General features: G+C 38.2%; 3 protein-coding genes across 3 annotated transcripts; 1 reads left to right on the top strand and 2 right to left on the bottom strand.

Moving 5' to 3' along the window:
- The first annotated feature begins 5,013 nt into the window (after nt 1-5,013).
- On the top strand, nt 5,014-5,887 carry LOC5567634 (TP53-regulating kinase). Its single transcript, XM_001657539.2, has one exon. It carries the CDS (start codon nt 5,135-5,137, stop codon nt 5,828-5,830), a length of 696 nt encoding a protein of 231 aa, XP_001657589.2. The 5' UTR covers nt 5,014-5,134; the 3' UTR covers nt 5,831-5,887.
- A 1,846-nt stretch (nt 5,888-7,733) lies between these two features.
- Nucleotides 7,734-10,120, bottom strand: LOC5567637 (dehydrogenase/reductase SDR family member 4). The gene is made up of 3 exons (XM_001657538.2): nt 9,825-10,120; nt 8,033-8,570; nt 7,734-7,973 (listed from the first exon to the last, which is right to left on the bottom strand). Exons 1-3 carry the CDS (start codon nt 9,953-9,955, stop codon nt 7,803-7,805), a joined length of 840 nt encoding a protein of 279 aa, XP_001657588.2. The 5' UTR covers nt 9,956-10,120; the 3' UTR covers nt 7,734-7,802.
- Nucleotides 10,121-15,389: 5,269 nt separating this feature from the next.
- LOC110675519 (glycogen-binding subunit 76A-like) lies at nt 15,390-17,319 on the bottom strand. Its single transcript, XM_021840796.1, has one exon. It carries the CDS (start codon nt 17,267-17,269, stop codon nt 16,313-16,315), a length of 957 nt encoding a protein of 318 aa, XP_021696488.1. The 5' UTR covers nt 17,270-17,319; the 3' UTR covers nt 15,390-16,312.
- Nucleotides 17,320-26,378: the final 9,059 nt, after the last annotated feature.

The following is a 26,378-nucleotide window of genomic DNA, read 5'->3' as shown; positions in this document are numbered from 1 at the left end:
CTCTTATTCCTCGTCCTGACGACCTTACGTTTTTCGGGCGGTTTTTTCTTGCTCGCTTTCTCCTTCTTTCTATTCTTTTTGCCAACGACCTGCCATTCAGTGTGGCTGTTTACCACGTCGGTTGCTTCTGGTGGTGGTTTAGCTCCAGTGACACGGACATCCTTGTGTCTCTTGGGACCACCTGGTCTGACATCTCCAGGCGATGCCCTTGGCCTCTTCGGTGTAAAGAAGGGCGTGGACTGCACCCCTGGGGGGATACTTCTCGCCGCGTTGACCTTCCTCGTAGCTGTGTCGGCTTCTGCCCTTCGCATTTCCGCTGCGCGACATGCCTCTAAGGCAGTTTTAACCGCTAACAACTCCTTCTCCCCTGCTTCTGCTCTCTGCACTACGTTTTTCCACTCCTTTACAGCTGAACCAAGAGCGCCTTGGAGCTTAATCACCAACGCCTTGATGTCTTTGTGCACGTTACTTCTCTTATCCACATACTCGTGCAGCTCGTCCACCAACTTTTTCGCTGTCTCTACCCTCGGTGGTTGTGGTGGTTTCGTCCACACGCTATACTGCTGCTGACCCTGCTGCTGAGCCTGCTGCTCGTTCGTGGGCTGCTTTTGCACCTGCTGGGTTTGCGGCGGCGGTGTCCTCACCAATCCACTCTTGACAAACGGATTTGTCACTTCATCCTCAACTTCAATTACACTTACTTCCATTCTTCAGGGTCCCCCCTCCGAGCCGCTATCTCCATCTGCCGTACGTAGTCGCCTTCACGATCCCATGGTTATCTGTACCTGCAAGCAACTATACCTGCAAGCATTGAGGCCATGCGAGGGTTGACACGGACCCTTATGGGGGCCGGGTACAGTGCCAGATCGGCGTAGATCGGGAATGTTCCATCCGAACCTACGTACTCATCAGAACTGATGGACAGATTTCGAACGTATCCGGAGGCCTGCCAAGGTTTTAACGGGACGGAGGCAATCGAACCATGAGCCCACTCGCCGTTTCAGGTCGGTGTCACCCTTCCTTAATCAGGGAGCAGAATGGCCCGACTGTCAGCCCAATAACGCCATCCAATCCGTGATCCGTAGCTTGTCCGTTGTTGAACGCCTTCACCAGTATACCATAATCAGGATGTTACTGGCATCGATCCTGATGTGCCGGTTGGCACTCCAATGGTTGGGCTAAGGCACTTTGAAAGCGGTGCCAGGCCGCTTGTACGGAGTTGCTTGCGGATATGTGGCTTTTTGCAGAGATCCAACAGAGCCCACTGTTGAACCCCCACCACATCCTAGGCATCCTCTGCTTGAGCTAACTGGGAGGAGCTCGGTCACTTCTCGAGAGAAGTGCCAAAAGGTGGTAATCCATACGGATGCATGGAGTTTTTTCGCTTAAGAAATGCTTCCTAAGCTCCCACCCGACTCGCAGAGGGGGGGTTCGTCAAGCCCCTGGACTCCTGTCCTGCTGCCCAATGTGTGTGTGTATGTGTGTGCGTATGTGTGTGTGTATGTGTGTGTGTATGTGTGTGTGTGTTACAAAAAATGTCACTCAATTATCTCAGCCGTTTGTCAACCGATTTAAATACTTTTAGCTCTAAAAGAAAGCTACAACATTCCCATAGAACGCTATTGAATTTCATTGCGATCGGACATTTCGTTACAGAGTTATGATTCAAACAGTATCGTGAAGTACTAGAAAAAGCATATTCTAATATTTTCAACTGTCTGCATTTTGATCGATATCTCAGCCATTTTTGAACCGATTTAAGTTCTTTTATCGGCTAATGAAAGCTCTAACATTCAATCATAAGCCTTAAAATTTTCATTGAAATCGGATTACTAGTTTCAGAGATATCATTGGAAGAATTTTCTAAAGTACTGGAAAAAAAAATTCTCTGAAATATTCATTTTTTTACATTTTGATCAATTTCTCAGCTATTTTTAATCCAATTTAAGCTCTTTTTTCGTCGATTGAAAGCTCGGATATCATTCACAACCATATTGCAATCGAATTATAAATTACAGAGATAAAAATCATTATTTTCAAAAATCTCTAAAATTCCCCTTTTTTTAATTTAAACCTGCACATAAATCTTAAAAAAATCGCTGGCAAAATCATTTTAGGACATCAATTTTTCATTTTTCGATATTATTTTACAGGATGGCAACATGGGTTTATATACCCTCTTAAACTATGATAATAAGCGTATGAAAACTAATAAAGTTCGATATCCGCCTTTTGACGTGCAGTTTTCTGGACTTTTTCGCAAACCATCAAACTATTAGGGCAGATAGAACATAGTCACAACATCCTAAAGTTTAGTTATACACCGGGGATTCGCTGGTTGGAACACGACTGCCTTCCATCTAGCGAATCCGACCCGTTAGTAGGAAAGACTGACAGCTGGTGAAAATGCTCCACACGAACGCATCTGGACAGCAAATCGCCACAAAACGCACATATACATACGCATTTGTTCTATATATGGAGACTTCAAAGCGACGATACTCAGACGTCAAAGTCAGTTTGACATTTTCTGTTGACATTTGAGTGCTTTTAGTTGGAATATTTTCCAACCAGCGAACATCCAACCATCGAATCATTCCATGTAGCGGAACCCCAACGAGCGAATCCCCACTGTACTGGTACAAGGTTCCAAATGAATGATGAATAATAATTATCTCATACCTGTATGGAAATGTAAGAAGGGTTCAGTCTCACCATCGGTGGATTAAGTCAGGTTTTTTCTGTTAATAACGGTTTCTGGCACACCGTGGTGTCACTCTGAATGGAATTTTCTTAACGTGCAGCATCAGTCACTTCTCATGTTCGAAAGTACACTGAAATGAATTTTATTGTGGAAACTACTGAATCCATGGTAAAATTAACAACTGCACCAACGTTTTTCAACCGACTACATTAATCTGTTAAGGGAACACGGGAGACCGTGTTATTTTCCTATCTTTCGTCTCACTCTAACAATAATCATCAAAACTTTGTGGAAGCAAATCTCGAGTTTTAGTGAACCGATGAAGCTGAAAATTTATCGGGTTGTGCACTACATATATAGAATCATAGTGATATATTTTTGCATCGATATATGGAGTGGTTCTTGGGATTTGCTTCTTGAAATGGATAGGGTGATTATGATGACGTCCCGTGCGGCCTTAAGGGCCCATTCACGAATTTCATAACGCTAAAGGGGGTGGGTGGGTGTCCCTGTGATGTTACGGCTCATACAAAATTTATAAAATATTCATACAAAAAGCGTTACGCGGGGATGGGTGGGTGTCGAAAATGGCCATTTTTGGCGTTATGAAATTTGTGAACAAACTCTAATACTACCATAACTTAGTCAACAAGAAAATATATTCGGTTTATTTAACCAGAGTCGTAGTATTTATGACTAGAAACATTCTAGAATTGACAAGTTTGGCATTCTACTTTTCACCGTACTGTGTTGCACGGTGGGTGTCACGGATTGAAATACAATGCTTTGTAGTCGGGGCTACTATGAACATATGGTTCATTCACAAATTTCATAACGCCAAAAATCCCCATTTTTGACACCGACTCATTCCCTCATAACACTTTTTGTATGAATATTCTACAAATTTTGTATGAGCCGTAACTTCGTTGGAACACCCACCCACCCACTTCAGCGTTATAAAATTTGAGAATAAGCCCATAGACCAATCCAGTTGCCTGCGTAGTAGTGCAATGTTGACAAAATTTTCTTTGTTTGCTGTGAGAACTGTCACAACATTGCTTTTGTTTGCTGTGAGAATCCAAATATAAACAGAATTGCTGCAAAACAACCACTTCCTTGTTGGCCTGCTGTTGACCGAAAGCTCAATAACGTCAAACAAACATCGATACGTTTTCATTCTGAGGAAATCGACTTGTGTAAGATTGATTGTGCGTTGGTGTTCGTGGCAGTTTGCTTGGGGACCTCTATAGTCACATTTACTGCACTGCTCAGTGATTTTTACCAGATTATAGTAAACTTAACAGATTTTTGTAGTCGGTTAAGCACCCCTATTCTTGTTTACGTACGAATGCGCTTTCGATCGAAAACCCTTTCGCATTCTCGTTTACGCCAGCAAAATCAAATGGGCAATGGATTCGAACGAATAGCATTCGATCGAAAGTTGGATCCACCGTAAACAAGAATGAGGGTGAAGAATCGTTGGTGCAGTTCTTAATTCTACCATGGATTCGGTAGATTCTACAACAAAATTTGTTTGCTTGTAGTAGGTGCTACATATTCGAAAGGGGTTTTATTCATACCAAAAGTGTAATAAACTTTTTAATGTATGTATGTATGTTTATTTATTTGTGACGATAACCTATTAGTTTTAAACATTTTACAAGGTCAAGGAAGCTGATTTTGAAATTTATATGTAGGATGTGCAAATAGAACGTACAAAATAGTAGTGAATTGAAACTTTGTGGATTTTGTTTTTCAGTAGATGCTACATGTAGTAAAGTTCAACGCTTTTTATTCAAACGGCCCAATGGGTTGGACGCTTTATTTATAAATATACTGCTTCGCGTTGGAAAACCAACGTGCGAAGTTTGATTTTTGACCCGCGTCGCAACTCGATTTTCAATAGTGCGCATAATGCACACGGCGGGAAGCATAGATGCGCACTATAGCGAAGTGATTCGCGACGCGACGAAGTTGGTCAAAAATCGAACTTTGCACGTTGGTTCACCCATTTTTAGCCGCGAAGCAGTAAATATAATAAAAAAAATCGAAACATCGACAAAATGAAACACAGTGCACTGTGGAGTGTAGTGCTGAGATGTGAACCGTTTAGGGGCTTCTCTGGCATGACTATAGGCCTATTCACATGACGTCTCAAATCAGCTGATCGGGAAGCACTTTGACAGTTCTTCTATGAAAATGACAGGCTCGTGTTAGCACCGGTCCTTCACCGATGTAAACAAATGCATAGACGGATCTGTCACATGAAAAGGCCTATTCCGTCTCGCTCACACTCACAGAACTGTCAGTCGGTGGTGGCAACAAAAACAGAAAAAACATCAACAAAATCACGTTAGGCCATTTACCGAAGAATCTGTGAGTTGCTTTTGATAGTTTCGAATGTTCCACCGATAACGACCAACCGGTGGAATGGCTGCAGACGACAGTGACTCAATCACCCTATTGAAACAAGGTGCTGAAGGCAAACTGTACCTCGGTCAGTACAACGGAGCTCGCTGCCTGGTGAAGGAACGATTCTCCAAAAAGTATCGCCATCCGGATTTGGACGTCCAGCTGACCAGGCAGCGAATCAAGGCCGAGCAGAAAGCTTTCGAACGATGTAAAGTGGCCGGAGTGGACACCCCCAAGCTGATGGGGGTTGATTTGACTGGTAGGAAAATTTACATGGAATATTTGGAGCGCGCGAAGACGGCGAAGCAACTGGTGGATGTGGCCGTGCTGGAAGGGGACAATACGAAGGTTGAGCAACTGGCGAAGGAAATGGGTCGAGTGGTAGGACTGTTGCATGGTCACAATATCATCCACGGGGATTTAACCACCTCCAATATTCTGCTGGATCCGGATGTAAAAGAGGACTCCAAACTGCCCTATAGACTGGTCATGATTGATTTCGGATTGTCGTTCTATTCGTTGAATGTGGAAGACATGGGAGTGGATTTGTACGTCCTCGAGCGGGCACTTTTGAGTGCTCACAGTGAAGTGCCGAATTTCTTCAGCTGGGTGCTTGAGAGCTACAGGGAACACAATAAGTTCAAGGTACCGGAAACCATTGCCAAGTATGAAGAGGTACGTGCGCGCGGTCGGAAAAGGACCATGATCGGGTAACGATGTTATGTATTTGAATTCGAAGTTAATTTAAAAAGGATCACTCGAAATATCCAACAGAACAGTAAGTAAGTTTATTCCGAAATCCCAAGTCTGTTTTAACCATACACTAAGAATGAGAATCTTTAAAAAGTTTATATTTTAAATGGAAGGTCTCTAAAGTCGTTTTTGTTTTCAATTAAAACGGTCTCTATAGTCATCATTTTCTTTCTCCTCACGTGAATTCTGATTTAAAAAACAACAAGAAATTTCACGCGTATTTGGCTAAAGAAGTAAACATCTTATTGCAATGTTTTCTTCGTTGGAATTTTCCATTCTTGCCTATGATCCAAGTACTCTAGCAAATCTAGGAAATCTCCAAGGTTTATCCAAGAGTTTTAACGAAAATGGTATTTACAGGAATTCCTTTTTTCAGTCATTTTCCTTCACCCTTTTTTTCAATTATTTTCCAGCCATTTTCATATGAAATCCTCTGAATTCATCTACGGTTAATTCTAGTCATTGCTCCGAAATTCGTCTAAGGTTTATTGATAGAAATCTATAAACTCTTAAAGGAATTCGAATTAATTCGGCTAGTGATTAGTTCCTTTAGAAATTGTTTCCAACATTTCATCCACAAATTACTCATGTAATTCTTTCTAATAATTCTTGAGTAATTTTTCAATTGAAATCTCTATAAATTAAAAAAAAAATCATGAGGTTTCACCACTAAATAATACAGCAATTCTTCCGACCGTTTCTAAACAAGTTTCGTTAGAAATTCTGTTCAATGTTATGAAGAAATGCCTACAGAAAATCCTGAAGGTTTTTATATTTTAAGGTAAGTATGCTGTTTTGCTAGAAAAAAAGTAAAGAAATTCTTTGACAGAATGGATCAAGAAATTTCCTACACAAAGCCCCCTTTGAAAAGACATTTGTTCTAAACAGCATACTACGTTCAGAAAAATGTGATTGTCTGGACCATTTCTGGGAAGAAATTTTTCACGCATCGAGATAGGCGATTCCTTTTCTTGTCAGTAGCAAACCAGTCTTTATTCAGGAATTAATTTTCCTGTATCAATACCCCTTAATGGTAGAGACGTTCCGATACTTCCGATATATCGGAATATCGATATTTTACTTTCGATATTCGATATTTTGGTATCGATATTTCCTATTCAATATATCGGTGGTATCGATATTTCCTTCCGATATATCGTAAATAAATATTTGGATAACAATTGTAGGGTTTTATGCTACAACAATTGATTTATTTAATATTTGATAGCAATGCACATTATATTGTTATATGATGTATCATAAAAGAAGTTATTCATATCCATATCAATCAAAATGCCGATAATATTGAAGTTTCAAAGAATTGTTTGCGAATCGTAGGAAACTCAAAGTAAGGTAACTAAGCGATACTAGAATTTTGCGCCCTTCAAATATATCACATGATATTGCGATATATCGATATTTTGATTCAATATATCGGTAGTATCGATACTACGATTCGATAATCGTATCGAATGAAATATCGATACTTCGCAATATCGGAACGTCCCTACTTAATGGAAAGAATTTGATCAAATTAAACTTTTTTTTTCAGAATTATGCCAAACGGCTATTATACAAACATGGCTGTCACAATGGCCAAATTGTGCCCTTACTCACGATTTCAAAGGCACTAATCTTCAGAAATAATGAACGCAGATATGAAGTCGATTTTTTATTTTAAACTTTCTGCTAGTGCACATAGTTAAAATATAAATTGCACTGTCTTTTGATGTTCTCTCGTGAGATTTGTGCCTTTCAAGTTTTGGTTGATACAGTTTTGATTCCAATCTGTTTCACCTTGAATGAGTGGTGAATGGCGTCCTACGTTATTGGAATTCGAAGCTAATTTAATAAGAAAGATATCTCGAAATATCTAACAAACCAATAACTTTATTTCGTAATTCCATGTCCCATACACCAAAATAAAAGAAGTTCAGAGACGGGAAGGCATTCCACCGGATGCCACAATAGTTTCTCCCGTAATATAGCTGGCATCGTCGGATACCAGGAAGGCACAAACACCTGCAATCTCCGGAGGCTGAGCAAATCGTCCCATGGGTATTTGAGCCAGAGCGGTGTCCCGAGCGGATTCCGATTCATGAAGCTGAAATTGAAGCTTTGTGATCATCCAAGTTTCTTATAGATCTGTAGAGTTATACTTACGGCAGCAGCAAACTTGGTTCGCACGATGCCTGGTGCGATACAATTCACCCGAATGCCTTCAGCGGCCAAATCTTGACTGGCGGCTTTGGTCAATCCGAAAAGCGCCGTCTTGCTCACCGAGTAAGCTCCCAGCAATGAAAACGGTTGGAATCCGGCGATCGAAGACACAAATACAATACTTCCATTCTTTCTCTGACGAATGTACGGTAGAACTTCCTTGGCCAGCAGGAACGAACATTTGACGTTTACCTCGAAAATTTTATCCCAAGCTGCTTCGCTGGCGTCCAGCACGCCACCCACCTCAGGATTGACCGCCGCGTTCGAGACCAGAATGTCGATTCCGCCGTACTTTTCCACAGCCTTTTCGAACAGTGCCTTCCGATCATCGGCATTGGCCACGTGACACTTGACCCCAACGACGTCCAGTCCACTCTTGGTCAGTTGGCTCACCGCCTTGGCTACGTTCTGTTCTTTGCGACTGCTGATGACCACTTTGGCGCCCTCCTGGCCCAGACGTTCCGCGATAGCATAACCGATGCTGGATGGGATAAAACAATCCAAGTAACAAATTTTATTTTATGATTTCTTTAAAGATTTTTTTAATATCTTATATCAAAATTTACAAACAAAAGCTTCTAGTCTACAAAGCTGTAATAAACAAAGCACAAATAACTCATAAACTTAATCTGGGTCACACTTCAATAGGCTTTGAAAACTACTTGCGAAGACGCTCTTAAATGTTGATATGTTTACCAAAGTAACAATTCCAATATTATCTTACTTTCTTCATTTTTTATTGCGGCTTCATGACAGCAAGATGAATTTATGAAACTTTGTAGAAACTTTCTTCAAGCTAGAATACACTTCATCAGTCTTTATTTTTCAAGTAATCTTTAATCTACAACTTTTATTTAATTGTTGTGGTGGTTTTTTTTTCGAATATTTCGTATAGTATGATGACGAAAAACTGTTCTTGATAAGTCAATTTCAAATCATGATTCTAAATGATTCATTGCTTTCTATTTGCGTGCAGATTTCGTTTTAATGCTTATGTAATTTGTAATTTGTTTATTTATTCTTACGATAACTTATTTTAAACTTTTTATCAAGTCAAAGAAACTTATTGTACCCTAGCATCGCGTTAAAAACATAAAATCGCGTTTATCAATCATTTATCATCAAATAGGTAGGTTCGCAATTAGGCAACAACATTTTTTACGTGAACTCGAAGGCTTTGCAATCAATTAAAACCACACCACAGTTGTGAATCAAAAATAAGGCTATTGTAATATCTTGCACAAAATTGCATTCCAATTTCTGATCGTTGACTTTCGCTGCTGTTTATGTTATACAAAACTTGCGAAGTAGTGCGTTGTATTGTTCATCTGATGGTTAGCGCAGCGCACTACTTCCGAAAATATGTTTAGCGTAAAGTAACAACAGCGGAAGTATTTTTTTTTTAAATTTTCTCCCGTGTTACCTTATAGTGTTCTTTTTCATAATACGAATCGAATTGATCTATAATAAGGATCCTCCTTTGCTCAAAGTTTTAAGTTTCCATCGAATTCGAAGAATTTTGAAGTGTGTTGCACATCGCCTCCATGATTTTCAATCATATTTTGTTCTGAAAAATGACACTTCTTCTTTCTGGCGTTACGTCCCAACTGGCACAAAACTGTTTCTCAGCTTAGTGTTCTTTCGAGTACTTCCTTGGTTATTTGAACTGAGAATCCTTAGTTGACCCGTAATTATGAGGTGACTATACGTCTAGCTTTATTACAACTTAACTTACCCATCGGTGGATGCTGTGACCACTGCGACTTTCCCCTGTAGTCGGGAGGAACTAATCTGGCTGCACAAATTTCTCTGACCGGACATCCCAGCGACAGTGTTCGATTGCCGAGCTAGTGCACGAAGGAACATTCTCCGCCGTCGCAGATGCAAATTTTCAAAATTAAATCAACTTTTTACCCGGTTATGTGTGCACCAAGTGCCGATTAGGTGCCTACAAGGTATTACAGTGCGATTTTTGTTATCGTTTGATATGAACTTTGGAATGATACTGGCGGTCGGTGGTAGTTGAACTTGCATGTGTGTGTTAAGGCTGAACACAACAACATTCGGCTCCCCCCAAACCTCCCCAATAATAACGCAAACTCAAACCGATCTCCTAGTCATGATGGGGAGAAAGAAATTGCCCACAGCTTGAAGCGACTGGGTTGTAATTGCCAGCAGCAAATTCAACCCAGGCTCTGAGTCGAAATCTTCAAGGGTATTCGTTCAATCGAGTGTGCTTTCGACGAAATATTTTATTGATAACGCCTAAAAGTTATGCAAAAAGTGTAGCAGAATGTGCTGCATAGAGCTTTTGATCGAAAGAACAGCTTTAATGTAGAAAAGCTTGTGAATGCACCCCGAACAGATTTCTACTGAGAGGTTTTTTTTTTTTTTTTCTTTGGGGTGTCTAGTTAGACGGCTAAGACCGATCACGGTCCATCTCGCCATACTGAGAGGTTTAGTTATAGACAGAAATCGATCTCTTTATTTTCCCTCCTTGCATTTTTTTTTGTTTAGATTGAAAATTGAACGACAATATTACCGATGAGTAGTTTTTGTTCCTTTCGTAGTGGAAAAATGAATAAAATATGTCTCCGACCGCGTAAACGTGGCTCAGGTTCTGTGTGGAAACCTTTTGAAGTGTATGCACTCATCTCATGTTGGCAAGATAAAACGCCATGCGTCTCCATCAACATTTAAGGCGAAATCATACAGTAGTACGAATTCTTGATTCGAAGGTTGAATGGACAAAATCTCAAAAGTGGCACAATACAGTGTGCCATAGAAAAAAAAACGAAAATTTATAATTCGTATGTTTTGGTGTGTCTGACGGAATTTGATGGCGATAACGCTATTTTCTGAACAACTAAAATGCACAAAGTCATTACTGCTCCTGTGTGGATTAATTAGCATATTATGTAACAAGTAAATGTAAGTATTTATAGCATGTCAAAATGTGACTTTCGGATGAACAGTATTTAGTGCGGTGTGGCTGGATAAAATTTCAAAGAAAATAGATCAACGTCACCGAAACAATATTTTATTTTAATTAGTCAATTGCTGCCCAATTTCACTGGCCTCTGTTTCTGTGAGTTGCTTTGAATGGATAAATTGTAAGGATATAGGAGAAAATTGAAATTTTTTGTTTTGTATCAGAATATTTAATCCTCTCTTATGACGTGCGTTGGTTTATGGTTCGTTCTGGCTGAACAAAGTTGCAGTTTTACATTTCCCTCCAGAGAAAATTTATGATCTAAGATCACAGGGAACTATTCAAATTAGGGGAAAGTGGGGCAGTTTGGCCACCTTAAGGAAATCAAAGTGTCGATAAAAGTGCTGAAAATATTATGAAATTTTCGACTGTTTGCATGATTTCCAACAATTTTTAGATGAATGCACTAGATCCGCATGATTTCCTTTGTCTTATAAAGTTCACGGATGAACGATTGATTTTTCAAAATTTGTTAATTTTTGAGTCGATTTTTTACTGATGGGGTATTATGAGCCCCCATGTTTGATTGCAAAATAATCTCATATAATCTAAAAATTCAATTATTTTGAAAATTATCAGTATTTATAAACACTCCGTGCAAGAAGATATAATTTCTTAAGAACATTCTAACATTCAAACATCATCATTCTGAAGTGATGAAATTTATAAGAGCCATTCGGGGCAATATGGGTAGTTTTTTCGAACATCATTTATTTCTTTTTCTTTGAGTTTCGAACACTGACTTATAATATGCCTATTGCTTCACTTGCTCATCAGCTTTGGGGTAGCATGTTATTTCAGATGAAATTTTAAAAATTTATGCAGTTTTCAAGGGGTGCTCATTTTACCCCATTGGCCATACCGTCCCGACTTCCTGTACCCGATATTTTTATGGTAGAAAGATTATGATCAAATAATCATCAATATCCTCTGGTGTAAAAATCTCAATTTGGAAAAAAATGGCACTTGGTGCGGTTTAGCAAAACCCCGACCATATTATCTAGAAGACGGTTTTGAGCAAGCAAAATAAAAAAGGCTGTTTTTACATAAAATTTTAATCTTTCTTATATACAGCCATTCCATGAAAAACCGATCTAGTGGGTCACCGAATTCCATGAAAATTTGCTATTTTGTTCCTTATCCGAAATAAGGATACACGTGTTTTGGATTTTTTGAATAGGTTGACCATTTCTGAAACAGGGCGACCAGAAAAAACGTGACTTTGCAAAATTTTTATTAAAAAAAAATCATAACTTTTGAACCGCTTGACCGATTTTCAATTTTCTTGGGCGAAATGAAAGCTAAAGATTTTAAATATCCTAAAAATATATAAAATTTCACAAAAATTGGTTTTTACATGAAAAAAAATTAAAAAATCCGTTTTTTCGTGTATTTAAGGCCTTGGGTCTAAAGAGGCTATTGCTGTTCACATTTTTCTTGAAAGTTTAAAAAAAAATATGTTTACTGTCAAATTTTCAGCGATGTATGTTCTATAGGTTTTGAGATATATTTTTTGAAATTTAAAAATCAGGTATCCCACAATGATAGATTATTTAAAATTAAAGTGAACTTTGATTAAACACAGTTAATACTGATTTGTGTTTATCAATCAACTAGAGTTTTAGGAAATTCATAAATAAATGGAAGAAGGTAAAAATAGGCAGGGATGATCAGTAAATAAAAACAATTCTAACTCAAATTCGACATCTCTTATTTTTATCATATATTTGTCTCACTGCTAATAACACAGCGTAACAAAAATGACATTCTTGCGTGTCTCAAGGATCAAATTATGTGTCTCGAGTAGATTTGGGGTTGCTGAATCTGATGCCATTTTCAGAAATGTTCCAGCACGTCACAATTTTTAGCTACAGGTCGCCAAAGTTGTATAAAAGACTGGTTTTATTGATGTTTTCATAAAATTATAATTTATCAAACTTTTTTTGTGATCTAATCCACTAAACATGCTTTTTTGCACTTAAACTTTCATTTTGGATTAAATTTGATCGATATTTCGCGATTAAATTTGGATTAAACCGATTTTTTCGACATGCTTACTGTCTCCATACAAAATTCGGCGTTTCTCTTATATGGGAAAATACAATACTTTTTTAAACCATCAAAAAATAATTTTTCCGCATCGAAAGTATTATAAACTTTGCCGATAAGTATTGTTATACACATAAAGTTTGAATTCTGTGGCAAATTAAGCAAATAAATTAACTTACAAGCCGGCAAACTTGCATGCAAGTTGGCTAGAATAGTCATTTTTTGCATTTTTAACAGACAATATCGCAAAAACTAGACGTGCTATGATACTTTTGAAAACGGTTATGGATTCAGCAACTCTTAATTGAGAGAATAGCGGTATTTTGGTGCTTGAGACAAAAACGTGTTCCGCAGTGTAAGCAATAAATTTATCATAGTTTTCTTCTTGTTTCTTCTTGTTGTTTTCTTCTTTAGAGAAAGAAATTCGTTTTACAATAATATCATATTCATTCTCAGGCTTGAAGCAAAGGTATGATTGGGTTCCCGATATGCTCATCCATGCCTATTTCTACCTTCTTCCATTTATTTATGAATTTCCTATAACTCTAGTTGATTGATAAATACAAATCAGTATTAGCTGTGTTTCATTAAAGTTCACTAGAGTTTTAAATATTATATCATTGTGAGATACTTCTTCTTCTTCTTGGCATTACGCCCTCACTGGGACAGAGCCTGCTTCTCAGCTTAGTGTTCTTATGAGCACTTCCACAGTTATTAACTGAGAGCTTTCTTTGCCAAAGTTGCCATTTTTGCATTCGAATATTGTGTGGCAGGTACGATGATACTCTATGCCCAGGGAAGTCAAGGAAATTTCCATTACGAAAAGATCCTGGACCGACCGGAAATCGAACCCAGACACCTTCAGCATGGCTTTGCTTTGTAGCCGCGGACTCTAACCACTCGGCTAAGGAAGGCCCCTGAGATAGGGGCGATCCATTAATTACGTAAGACAATTTTTGGGGTTTTTATACGAGGCAATGAGTCAAACATATGAGCCAAATCATCCATGAATTTTTGACTGCTGAGTTGCGTGGTTGACAACTCACACATGAGAAATTTCAATCGTGAGTTATGAGAATTTGAATTTCTCAAAATACTGACGAAAAGAATACCGAACGGGAATCGAACCCAGGCACCTTTAGCCTGGCTTTGCTTTGGTAATCGCGGTTTTTACCACTTGGCTAAGAAAGGGATTATTCCAGGAAATTAAGAGTTTATTCCGATCATTTCTATACAAATTTCTTCCTGAATTGCGTTCGATGTTTTTCTAGAAATTCTTTCAGAAATTTTTATAAAATATTTTCTTGGGATTCGATAACAATATTAGAATAGATATGTTGTCAATTTATCTAGAAAACCACCATGATTTCTTCAGAAACTAGTAGCCTTCACAGAGATCCTATGAAGGAATTTCTACAGAAGATTCATCAGAGATTACTAAAGGATTTGTTTCAGAAATGACTTCAGAATTTTTAAAGTAATTTCTTCCGAAATTAGAAAAATGCTTGAAATTCCTGGATAAATTTCTTAAGTACTTTCATGGGAAATTTCTCAGATTTTCCTGAGGACTTCCAGAAGGAATCTTGAGAAGAGTCTCTGGTGAAATTTCTGAAAATATCCTTATAGGCATTCTTGGTTGAAATCTTTAAAAAATCTTAAACCTTAAGTTCGAAGGAAATCCTAAAAAATCAGTGATCATTTCTGATTGAATTAATAAAGATATTGGAAAACTTAGGTTTTTCCTGAAGAATTTGGAAAAATCTTTGGAGGAATTCTTAAAAAATATTTTTAACGTAATTTCAAGAGATAATAAAAAAAAATCAAGAATTTCCGTGGGAAGACCATCAAATAAACCAAGGCCTAAAAAATTCTTCGAAATAATACCTTAAGAAAAAATTAAGACAATGAAACGTAACGAAATCAAGAATACACAGCATGCAAAAATTGCAGATCAAACAAACACTCAACGATTTTTTTTAAACATTTCTTTATTTTCTAATCTTTGGGTAAACTTCTATATTATACATGGGGTGTGTTTATGTACTTAACTCAAATATAGTATGCCTAATTTTACTGCTCAATTTTCAACTCTTTCATATGACACCAGTTTTTTTTGTTTTCGATTTTCTTTGCTTTTCCTATGAATAGGTATGTGATTCGTGTTTCGGTATTTGTTCTGCCATTTTCTTGTTTGCTTTTAGTTTTTGCTATTTTCATGTAAGTGGGTGCGTTAAAATTGCTCTTGATATAGTTTTCTAACTGCTTCCTTGTAGCTAGTTTCTCAATCATTTGTCTGCTATTCTCGTTCGTTCTATACATAATTGTTGTCTGTCTAGTTGCCGTCGCATAAAAATCATAAAATGAACAAACAATTTCACGCACTAGTCTTTCGAGAGCATGCAATAACGTTTCTTGATGGTTTTGATATAAATATTTCTAGAAACACAACAATGTCCATAGTTCATCTTCAATTCGTTATGCCTTTCAACGTATGCTAGTTTCTGCTTTTGTTAATGAATATAGACTGGTTTTCAACACGCATACAACTCTAATCTGAAGTATTAGTGTGTTTTTTTTTTGATTAGCTTAACAATTGGTTTACAAATCTAAGCTAATAGGTCATGATTATCAACTCTTTGAATAAACGATCATTGCTAATTACACAATTTGCAGTTCGCATAATTTCAATTGGGAACTGTTGTCCTCGCGGCAAACTACACGTGCCGTCAGATCTAGTTTACTTTTTAAAATTTGATATCTAAATTAAAAAATGATGTTCTAATCTCAAGATAGTTGGGAACTTTTTAAGTTCTTGGTTACATACAATAACCATACTTTTTCAGTGAAGCTCTAATTGCAATGGATTTTTATGTCCACTATTTTTCAACGCGGGATCTTTATCATGAAGGCGTTTTGGATAAAAAGAGTTAAAAACCCCTGATGGGATTTGTTTAAAAACCAATGATAATACTACACATGTTAAAATTTTTGCGTCCGATTGAAATGAATTGTGAAGCTTTTTAGTTAATTTCACATGTAATCGGACCGGTTTTTGCGATCACAATCATGCAATATTGTATCGTTTTCCTACTGCTTGCTGCTGTTCTTGTTATTGTATAAGTTTCAGTTGTAGTCGGAGGGTTTTGGTGTTTTTGGGGGCAGCGGATTATAGAGGGACCCATTCAGTAGAAGCTTTTGCACCAAGTTTCGTCTGGACTGATATGGGCGTCTATGTTGGCCGGTTTGACCGCAATCTGCGCGATCTGATTCGGTTGGGTGATTGACAAGCATTGGAAAACGTAATTCATGTCGTAGTTATTGTCCCAGTACTGTTGGCCCCGACAATGGAAGCGTATCGCCATTTCAATACGCTGCCCTATCTGAACCGAGTTTCCGTAGATGGTGAAGGCAAACTTATCGGAGAAACCGTCGCAGGAGTTTTCCACGTAACTGGCCTGGAGGTCCGAGAAGCTGCGCCAGCTATCTGTGCTGTACCGCACATAGACTGACTTGTTTAAATCTAGGTTTCGGACACGAACGGTTCCGGTGATGGTGAGAGTAACTGGATCAGTCACGGCCGCATTTTCCAGGTTAACTTGTTTCTCGCGAACCTTGTCTAGGAAGCAAGGTAGGGCACCCGGTTGCTGGAAGAGCGGCACCAATACTCGATCGGCTTTCGGTCCCAAACTGATCTGTTGAACTACAGGAGGCTCTAGGCAAAAGTCCAGATCCTCGTAGGCCGATTTCGGCACTTTAGGAACTCCATCAACAAATGTTTTTACATCAGCCAGATCAAGTCCGAGTACGTCTGCAAATCGAACAAACTTTTTCCGGCCAGGGGTACCTGGTGGTGTCTTGCCCGTTTTCAGTGATGAACATCTTCGCATTCGTTGCGGTCTGACGAAGTCTTCATCCTCATCGCCGGACGACATGCCTTCTCGCTTGTGATCTTGTTTCTCCTCTGCAGATTTCTGTTCAACACTACAGTCTTGTAGCAGTTTCTCCACTTCGGCCATTTCGACCTTGGGACTGTGTGTCTCATCTTCCGGTTCATCCTCCGCATCTCCGTTGACGAACTGTAGCACATCGACATCAATTTCACTAATATCGTCTTGGCGGACCAACGTCCCCTTTGGCATAATGGCATGACCATTCGCTAATACTTTTCCGTGATCTGTTTCATCTTGCGAATGGTAAAAATTTGTTTTTCAGAGTTTTATATTTTAACTGAAAAGTTGAAATCATAATCTCATTCCATAAAAAAGATTGGAAATCGGTTGAGCTGTTCGAAAGTTATGGTTTTTTAAATATAAAAAATCTGATGCTCTCAGACCTACAGTGTGTGCCGATAAAAAATGACTGATTTTTTGTTTTCAAAAAAATATATCTCAAAAACTAAAAAACATACATCGCTGAAAATTTGACAGTAAACGTAAATTTTTTTAACATTCCAAGAAAAAATGTGAACAGCAATAGCTCCTTTGGCCTTCAATACGCGAAAAAACGGATTTTTCATGTAAAAAAAAAAACAATTTTTGTGAAATTTTATATTTTTCTAGAAAAGTCAAAATCTTTAGCTTTCATTTCGTCCAAGAAAATTGAAAATTGGTCGGGCTCTTCAAAAGTTATGATTACTTAAAAAATAAAAATTTTGCAATGTCGCAATTTTTTTGGTCACCATATTTCGGAAATGGTCACCCTAATCAAAAATCCAAAAATACGTGTATCCTTATTTCGGATAAGGAACAAAATAGCAATTTCACGAAATTCGGTGACCTACTAGATCGGTTTTTCATGGAATGGCTGTATGTTAAAATGGATGTTGAACGCATGATCGCGCATAAGTTTAGAGTGGATCAACCTATTTCTACCGGGTCTCTTCCGTATGATTCGTGTTCTCGCAAGAAAGGTCTATGAGGTAAAATTCGTGGTAAAGTTAAACAATACAGTTCGCCGGGCGACAGCTAGTAAAACATAAAAACTTGAGGGACTGAAAGTAGAGATACAAGTTTGTTACCTATGTGATAGGTCACAATCATGCATTTGCCTTTTATGTATTTTTTTCTTTGTTTCGTTTTACATATATACATTTTTATTTTTTTGTAAATATTCATACTCTGTAAATATTTTCATAATTTTGTAAATATCTGGAAATTTGTAAATAATTATGCTTTAACTCTAGTTTAAATGTAAATAACCTAATACGTAAATATAATCCTTTTTCCTCTATCCTTCGATACCAGTTACCTATAATTAAATTAATTAAATAGAAAAATGTAATGAATTTGTAATTAAAAAAAAAAATAATTTGAATTTGAAATCCTCCCAAATAAACCCCTGGTATCCCACCATCAAAATCCTTCCCAACCATATATGCACTGATGCATCATGGCGCCCACTACCAACTGTGTGAAGACAAATCCCTCCCGGGAAATGTTCTACGATTTGGTTTTGCTGCATCATCAAGTCCTATAAAAAGGATATGCAGGCCCAGGAAATGATCTTTTTCGGTAACAAAATTCTGACAGTTTAAATCGTCCGATATTTTAAACTTTCCAAACCCTTAGGTACAAAATTTTAAGTGAATCGCGAGTGGAAGACATCTGTACCCCACCGCAGCTCAAAATCGGAAGTGATAGTGTCAAGTGCCCTACTAGTGATCCTGGTGAACTACTTGGGACGACCGAACCGGACGAAGCTTCTTTGAAGATATCCCAGAGACGTGAAGCGCCGCTGGTAACACGACCACCAACGGCCGGACATTTGGTATAGCCGTCGGCAAGGAAACCAGATCACTCGCCGCCCACCGATCGAGCCGAAAATCCCTCTACAAACGATTAACCGCAGGTGACGTTTAAAAGTGCATTTCTTCAATAATTTCCTAAATCCTAATCCTAAATTAATAAATTATATGTAAATTTGGAATTATTAGTGGTTCAGTATAATTATTTCGAGCGCAACTCCTGTTCCTCCTTCTTAAACAGTGTTAAAATTGAATTCGTGAAGCAACTGTGGGTTGTGAGTCCGCCCCAGTAGTGATTCTCCCAGATAGACCCTGAGAGGGCTTAAGTGTAAATAGTTTTGAAAATTTGCCTATTAGTTATTTTTTTTTTAAATTTTGAATTGAAGTTTTTTCTAAGTGTAAATTTCTTTAGTTTTCTAGTGTAGTTTTCCGTTTCTTCTTATTATTATTATTCTTGAATTAACTGAATTAGTAACACATAGTAACTTAATGGACCTATGCACGCGTTCACTATTTGACGTTTGAGCGGTGCCGTGTTATTTACGTGACCATGGTAACGAGTGAACTCGGCACCGCTCAAACGTCAAATTAGTGAACTTGTGCATTGGTCCATAGTAACAAGTTTAACTTTCGGATGACAATGGACCACTAATTTGACGTTTGAGCGGTGCCAAATTCACCCGTTCCCATGGTCACGTAAATAACACGGCACCGCTGAAATGTCAACGAGTGAACTCAGCACTGGTCTATATTGAGCAGCATAACAAATCATATTGTACAGAAATAATGATTTGTAGTGCTGCTCAATATATACTTAAGAAGCGCTTTGTCGTCAACAACTTGTGGCGCATCTACACAGCTTGTAGGATGTACACATAGACCAATCCAGTCGCCTGCGTAGTAGTGCAATGTTGACAAAATTTTCTTTGTTTGCTGTGAGAACTGTCACAATATTGCTTTTGTTTACTGTGAGATATCATAAACAGAATGGCTGCCAAGCATTCACTTTCTTGTTGGACTGGCGTTGACCAAAAGCTCAAATGACGTCGAACAAACATCGATATGTTTTCATTCTAAGGAAATCGACTTGTGTAAGATTGATCGTGCGTTGGTTTTCGTAGCAGTTTACTTGTAGACCTCTATTGCGTTTGACGTTTCACACTTTTTTACAGTCAGATGTAGTGGTGTAAGCGTGGCTATTACATCTTTTACCATCGTTATAAAATATTCTATGAATCTTCTTCGATGTAGAACGAAACGGTGTGTTTTCTTTGCCTTCGATATATACTGTGATGGCAGCAAGCCTCGACACTTGTGGATGCAGAGATCGTGAGTTCGATTCCAAGCGGTGGCAGGTACTTTAATTGTGTAATGTTGAGAACATTAAATTCGGATACCTATGATATGAATCCCGGAAGCTGTGAAACAGCTTGGAAATAATAGTTAATCTATAATACAGGGAAGCTGTGTAGTAATTATTCAACAGTTGCGAAATGGTTGAGAAAGTGCCTTCCGAAGATGTTATACAGCTACTTGTATAACTGTCGATATAGAGCAATGATATCGGTATAAATAAGGGCTGCCAACACAGATTCAAAATAGTTGAGTAGATTCGCCAGATTTGTTGGTAAAAGGATCGCATAGAAGCCTTCGTCCCTATGTACAGCGCCTTTACTTGGCAGTATGTAGACGGCTTAGAGAATGTTAACATTTGCAATAATTGTTAGTTGGGGTGTTCCGTACAATTTCATAGATTTTTTTTCAACCTGAAGTTGAACATACTTCATTATTATTCTAGTTAGAATTCCTTCTTGATTGTGTTTTTGAGCAGGCTCATTTACAAAGTATGACAGACAAAACTTTATGATTGTCAAAAACTAAATGTTTGCGTAATGGATTTCTTGTTTATGCTTGTGATTACTTGGGAAGAAGGTAGTTGCATTGCTCGGCTATATGATACACATGTTAAGCCAGTTGCTAACGCTTTTGTTTCACAAGATCAGTTGAAATATTTTTTTTTAATAGCAATAAGTCCAAACATTCGATCCATCACTAGTTTTCGACCCATTCGATTTTGGCCTACTTTGCATGGAAATCCGAAAATCGGCACAGAATTTTATAGGTTGAAAATCAGTGCTTTTTCCCTAGTTGTTTGACACTGATTATCAGTTTTTTTTCAGCGATAGGTATCTGTTATTTAGGGTCCTATTTTATAAGTCGAGTCGACCAAAAACTACTCGACGGGAGTCACTGTCGACCAAAAATTTTGCTCGACTCGGCTCTGTCACTCGAGCTTATCGACAGTTGTCACTCTATGTGACTGGATTACAATGGGAGTCGACGTGTGACATCTGAAATATGCATGCTTACTTTGATCGACAATGACCACAGACGAGTCACATGAATCCACTCGATTTACAAAATAGACCCCTTAGCCTTTGCGAGAACCTGACATAATCGGATACAGAGAAGAAAAGCTTAAATAATAAATAGCACCAATAGCACCATCCTATATGCAATACATGCTGGGGAAAACCATGTTTTTAAATCGAGGAGCTTTTTGGCTACCAAGAAATTGTCTAAACGCCTACTTGGTTTCGTTGCTCATCCAAAGACATACAATCACATAAACTACATCGCAATATTGTTAGACACAAGCACGTGTGGGGTTTCCCGCCAAAGATGCTACTTATATCTAACCGTCGGAGATGCCAGTAGCTGGGGGAACCATTCGTCCCTGGAAGCAAAGATTGTCGACAGTATGGCGCCAACCTCCAGCTCAGAATGTGGGAAAGGCATCAGCCAAGAGAGAAGGAAAAATCCCGGGCACTTAAGTGAGGCAACGATTGTAGCATTTGGTCGGTGATGGTCCTAAAATATAGAGCTTTATAATTAACCCAGAACAAGTTTTGAGCATGAGAGACCCTTCCCACTTAAGCATAAGCAGAGCCTCCCCACCCCCCAATAATCTTAGTGATTTATGAACAGCTCTAATACTCAATGCCTCAATGCATTGTTGCCCTCCGATTTGAACGAATGACTAATAATAGAATAATAGATGTATATTACTGAAACTTCCTTGAAACCTGGAATGAATTACGAAAGAGATGCAAACTTTTTTGTGTATCGTAATGATCGACTGGATGGAGCATGTGGTGGAGTTGCTATGATCATCCATAGGCGTCATTTTTCGTAATTTGAAACCAACGTTTTTGAAGCTATGGGTGCTTCCGTTGAAACACATCTTGGTAAATATACTTTTAAAGCTGCAATTTGTCTTTTTAATGCACTGGATACAAGTTTAAGTATTCGAAACTGATTTGCGGAAATTGCCTCACAATCAGCCTAAATTGATGAAACATCGCTCGTGGACCAATTCCCAAAGCAATTTCAACGGCAGGATTTCATTGCTGAATGCTCTTCAGGATATTTCTGAATTCAATACTCTGATAACTTTATTTTGTATACCGTCGATGGGGGTGACAATGGGTCTGGGGGGTGAGATTGGGTCAAAACGGAAAAATATGATTTATGAAATATTTCAGCTAATAACGGTGATATTACTAAAATTAATAATTCATATGTTGGGGAACATATAATTACACATAATTTATCACAATGTACATTTTTAGAAATAGTAGTTTTTGTTTTCTATATCAAAAAACTTGTGTGTTGAAATTAGATAAAATTTACAGCATTAAATTTCTCCTGTGCAAAGCATCACGCATGTACTTTAACCTCTACCGTTATATTAGTAGAAGGTTTAAAGTCTTTTCATTACACTTCACACCTATTTTCCGGAATCTATTTGATTTTTCAAAAAACATTTTATTTTTTTCGGTACGGTGTCTAAAACATCAAAAATGGGGGTGAGATTGGGTCAAGCAAGAACGACAGTAAATGAAATTGCAAGTCCACTTTTTTGACCTTTTACGGTGCCGGTAGTTCTCTTTTTCATTAAGATGTGTTTATTCTTTCTAAATACAGCATCTCTGAAACTTCAAACTAGTCTACTTGAGGATTCCGTACATTGAATAACAATGCAACGCATTTTGACAACTTCTCAATCCAGCAACTGTGTTTCGTGCGCAGCAACATCGTAAAATTTTATCAAATGGATTGTTTTTTTTTTCAATTTAATTATTTATCAGTGTTTTCAAATTATAGAAACATCTCCTGGAAGTACAAATGAGTTGGAACACTGGAATATCGTGATTATGACGTCAACATCTGCCTGAAATGTATTGATCGTGGAACGTCGCTCCGAAATTTAACTATTTGCGAAGAATTAAAATAATCACTGTTTCAGTACACCTTTGGGGAAACTGAATAGGCTTCATGGCAATGGGGATAAGACTTTGAAGACAATTCGAGGGAAAAAAAAATAGAAAATTTATGTCAACTTGACGATGAATGTTGTGTTTACATATTTTTTCTCATAGCTCTTTATTTTTTTGGTATAATCGTTCTTTTAAGTGGGTTTATCATACTTGTGAAACATCTTAGATATCTTTTCATCTTGTTTGCATCGTATTTCGTCATTATTCTTCAGTTGTGAATGGTTATGCAACCATATTATCAAAAACAAGTTATTTCAATTACAGTGACCCAATGTCACCCCCTCTTTGGGGTGAGATTGGGTCATTTTTCATTTACTTGTGGTGTCGCTGTGAATAAATATTTTTCTTTAATGTTTTGAACAGTTGTTAATGTACCATCAAAGTACATACACACCAGATTTGAAGTTGGAGTTAAATTGCGATAGTTATTCAATAAATAATTCGTACACATCCATTTTTGACCCATTGTCACCCCCAACGACGGTATTTAGGTTAGGTTTCATTACATATATTGGAATGCGATTTTTTTTCTCTTATGAGCAGGTGTAAACATTCTGAGCCACGCCGCTACGGCATTTGTAATGTAATAGGTTGTTAACAAAATATTAATAAAAGCTTTATACAATTTTACCAAGATTTAGATGTTAGTGTTCTCAAACACAGAACACTTAGATATAAGAAAGGGATGTAATGTTTGAAATGATATTAATGAAGAAATTAAAAACTGATAACAGACTAAATTTTACCTACAGCTGATTAGCCAAAGGGAAAATATGACGTACTCTTACTAAAGCCGTTTAATAAATTTCAGGTACCTACATACAGTAGTTTCAACTGCTGTTCAAACAGTTTCAGATAACATCCATTGTGCAGACGAAACGATGGAAACAACACACCGAAACGCGCCACGGAAATAGCCGCATATTGTTGGACGGATCGCCGCCCGACATAATGGCGTCGTTGGGTTTCCGCTCCATAAGCGCACCGCACAATGACAACTTTATGGTGGCTCGCGGCGTGGTAGGAAAAGTTTGCCATTTTGCCAGGAGTTTTCTTCTCTTTCGTTTTGGGGGTTTCCTTCCGCACAGCGCACCATATTTTCAACCAACTCCATCAGGAGGAAATCCCCAACTTGCCGGTGGGACCCGAGCATCTGTTTTAGATTTTTGACTTTCCGGAGCAGTAATCATCTGAGAGATACATACGTATTGGGCAGTTTTTTGTAAGAAGGGATACGGCATGGTTATTGGTTAGGATATGGAACGATGCCAACTCTAGGAGCTCAAGATGAATGGGCGCCTGTAGTGGAAGTAACATTTGAATGCTCGTCTGAGTAATGTGCTTTACGGATGAATACAAATGGATGTTATTTATGGCACAAGTAAGTGTTTTCCGGAGTGAAATACGTAATTTCAAAAGGTTTTTGCGTTCATAAACCAATTTTCGTCGAAGTCGAGTCTAGTACACGACACTGAAGACGGCCTTACAGTTGAGGTCGAAATACGCGTATCTGTCAAAGGGTACAAACTCTAGCGGAATTAAATGGAATAGTACTAAATTCGGTTTCTCGTTGTTTAAAGAAGTATCGCCCTAGATTCACAAAACACCTCGGCGATTGCTATATCAATTTCTGTACTTTATTCAGGTCTGTGGTATTCGCAGAATTGGCGCACATTGAATTTTTTCTTAGAAATTAAATTTTTGAGAATCATACGACTTCAACTCTCCACTATAACTGTCCAAGTCTTTATAATAGGCTTATTGGTAATTTCAACTTCAGTAACATATATTTGTGGCTTCTCATGTGTCATTTCAGGATTTTTCTTGTTACAGCGTGCACACTAAGCTCTTACGGTGAATTTCACCGTAATCTCAACAGCTGAACAGTTCGGTGAAATAAAACACCGTAATTCCGTCGAAATTTTACGGATTCCGGTGATTTTTCACCGAATACTGTAAAAATTTACCGTACTCCGTTAATTTATTTCACCGAACTGTTCAGCTGTTGAGATTTTTACAGGAATCCGTAAAATAATTTAAGTGTGTGGTATTCTAAGCAATGAATGTGGCACAATAAATCATAGTTACATTATCAAATTTCAGGTGACCAATTTAACTTTTCAGCACTATGCGTCTGAATCGCAGTCCAGTTTAGCAGATGCGAGTTCATAAAATCTCCAACAAATTCAACTCTCGCATATTAGACCACATTTATTAAACTGCTCCCATGAGGACAATTAACACATAACTACTTCATATACCCACTCGGCAACTCGTTTCCCGCCGCAATCAACAATTAATTTGAAACGACTTAAAACCAAATAACACCACATAAATCTGTTTATTGCCTGAACAACTCAACTAGGATTCATCGCTGGATATCGTCATCGCCTTATTTTCCTCCCTCGGATCAGATATCAGATTCCTAGTGTAGTTTCTTCCCTCGGTTGCACTGTCATCAGCCTGTCACACTGTCCTTTATTGAAACCAACAGAGGGCAAAGGATTCGTCGCATGAAAAACTCCCCTCCGAAAACAACCGACATGTGCCTCTTACGCCACGTTTACGCATCAGTAAATAATTGATGAAGTCAAGAGATACCAATCGCCCGGGGAAACTAGGGATGATGCGGTGTCATCCGATGCCGTCCTGACCATCGAGTCGTGTCGAGCAGTTTGATCACTCTGATCCCGTTGTATGCCTTTTTGTTCGACTGTCGAGGAAGGACCATAAGCAATTAGACCAATATCCCCTTTATAATGTCACTAGGCGACAAAATCTTTTTTCTTTGCGCACTTTAACCGTTTGGAATGGATTCCATCCCTCTTCCAGTAATTTTCTGGCAATTCCTTCGGGGAATCTTCCAAGAATTCATACAGAGACACCACAAGGCATCATCAGCTTTTTTTTCCGGGGAATCTTTTAGGAATTCCTGCAGAAAATCTTACATAGATTCCACCACGAATTTCTACGGGAATACATCTGAAGATTCCTTAACAAAATCCTCTTACAGAAATCGCCAGGGGTGTTTCCAGGAATTCTATCAAAGTTCCTCCGATGTGTCCGACGTGTGTTTCCACCAGGAATTCCTCTAAGGATTTTCACGGAATTCCTCTAAGGATTTTCACGGAATTCCTCCTTGGATGTCCTCCAGGAATTTCGCCG

Source organism: Aedes aegypti, chromosome 2 (genome assembly GCF_002204515.2).
Source record: "Aedes aegypti strain LVP_AGWG chromosome 2, AaegL5.0 Primary Assembly, whole genome shotgun sequence".
NCBI lineage: Eukaryota > Metazoa > Arthropoda > Insecta > Diptera > Culicidae > Aedes > Aedes aegypti.
Note: the sequence above shows the minus strand (reverse complement) of the source record. Positions and strands in the feature narration are given on the sequence as shown.

What these genes read in the sequence shown, in the direction of transcription:
- LOC5567634 (XM_001657539.2), top strand. Translation starts at nt 5,135, where the DNA reads ATGGCTGCAGACGACAGTGACTCAATCACCCTATTGAAACAAGGTGCT.
- LOC5567637 (XM_001657538.2), bottom strand. Translation starts at nt 9,955, where the DNA reads ATGTTCCTTCGTGCACTAGCTCGGCAATCGAACACTGTCGCTGGGATG. An exon ending in GTCACAGCATCCACCGATGG is followed by an intron (nt 8,571 to 9,824) that starts GTAAGTTAAGTT and finishes TATCCCATCCAG; the next exon opens with CATCGGTTATGCTATCGCGG. An exon ending in GAACCAAGTTTGCTGCTGCC is followed by an intron (nt 7,974 to 8,032) that starts GTAAGTATAACT and finishes CTTCAATTTCAG; the next exon opens with CTTCATGAATCGGAATCCGC.
- LOC110675519 (XM_021840796.1), bottom strand. Translation starts at nt 17,269, where the DNA reads ATGCCAAAGGGGACGTTGGTCCGCCAAGACGATATTAGTGAAATTGAT.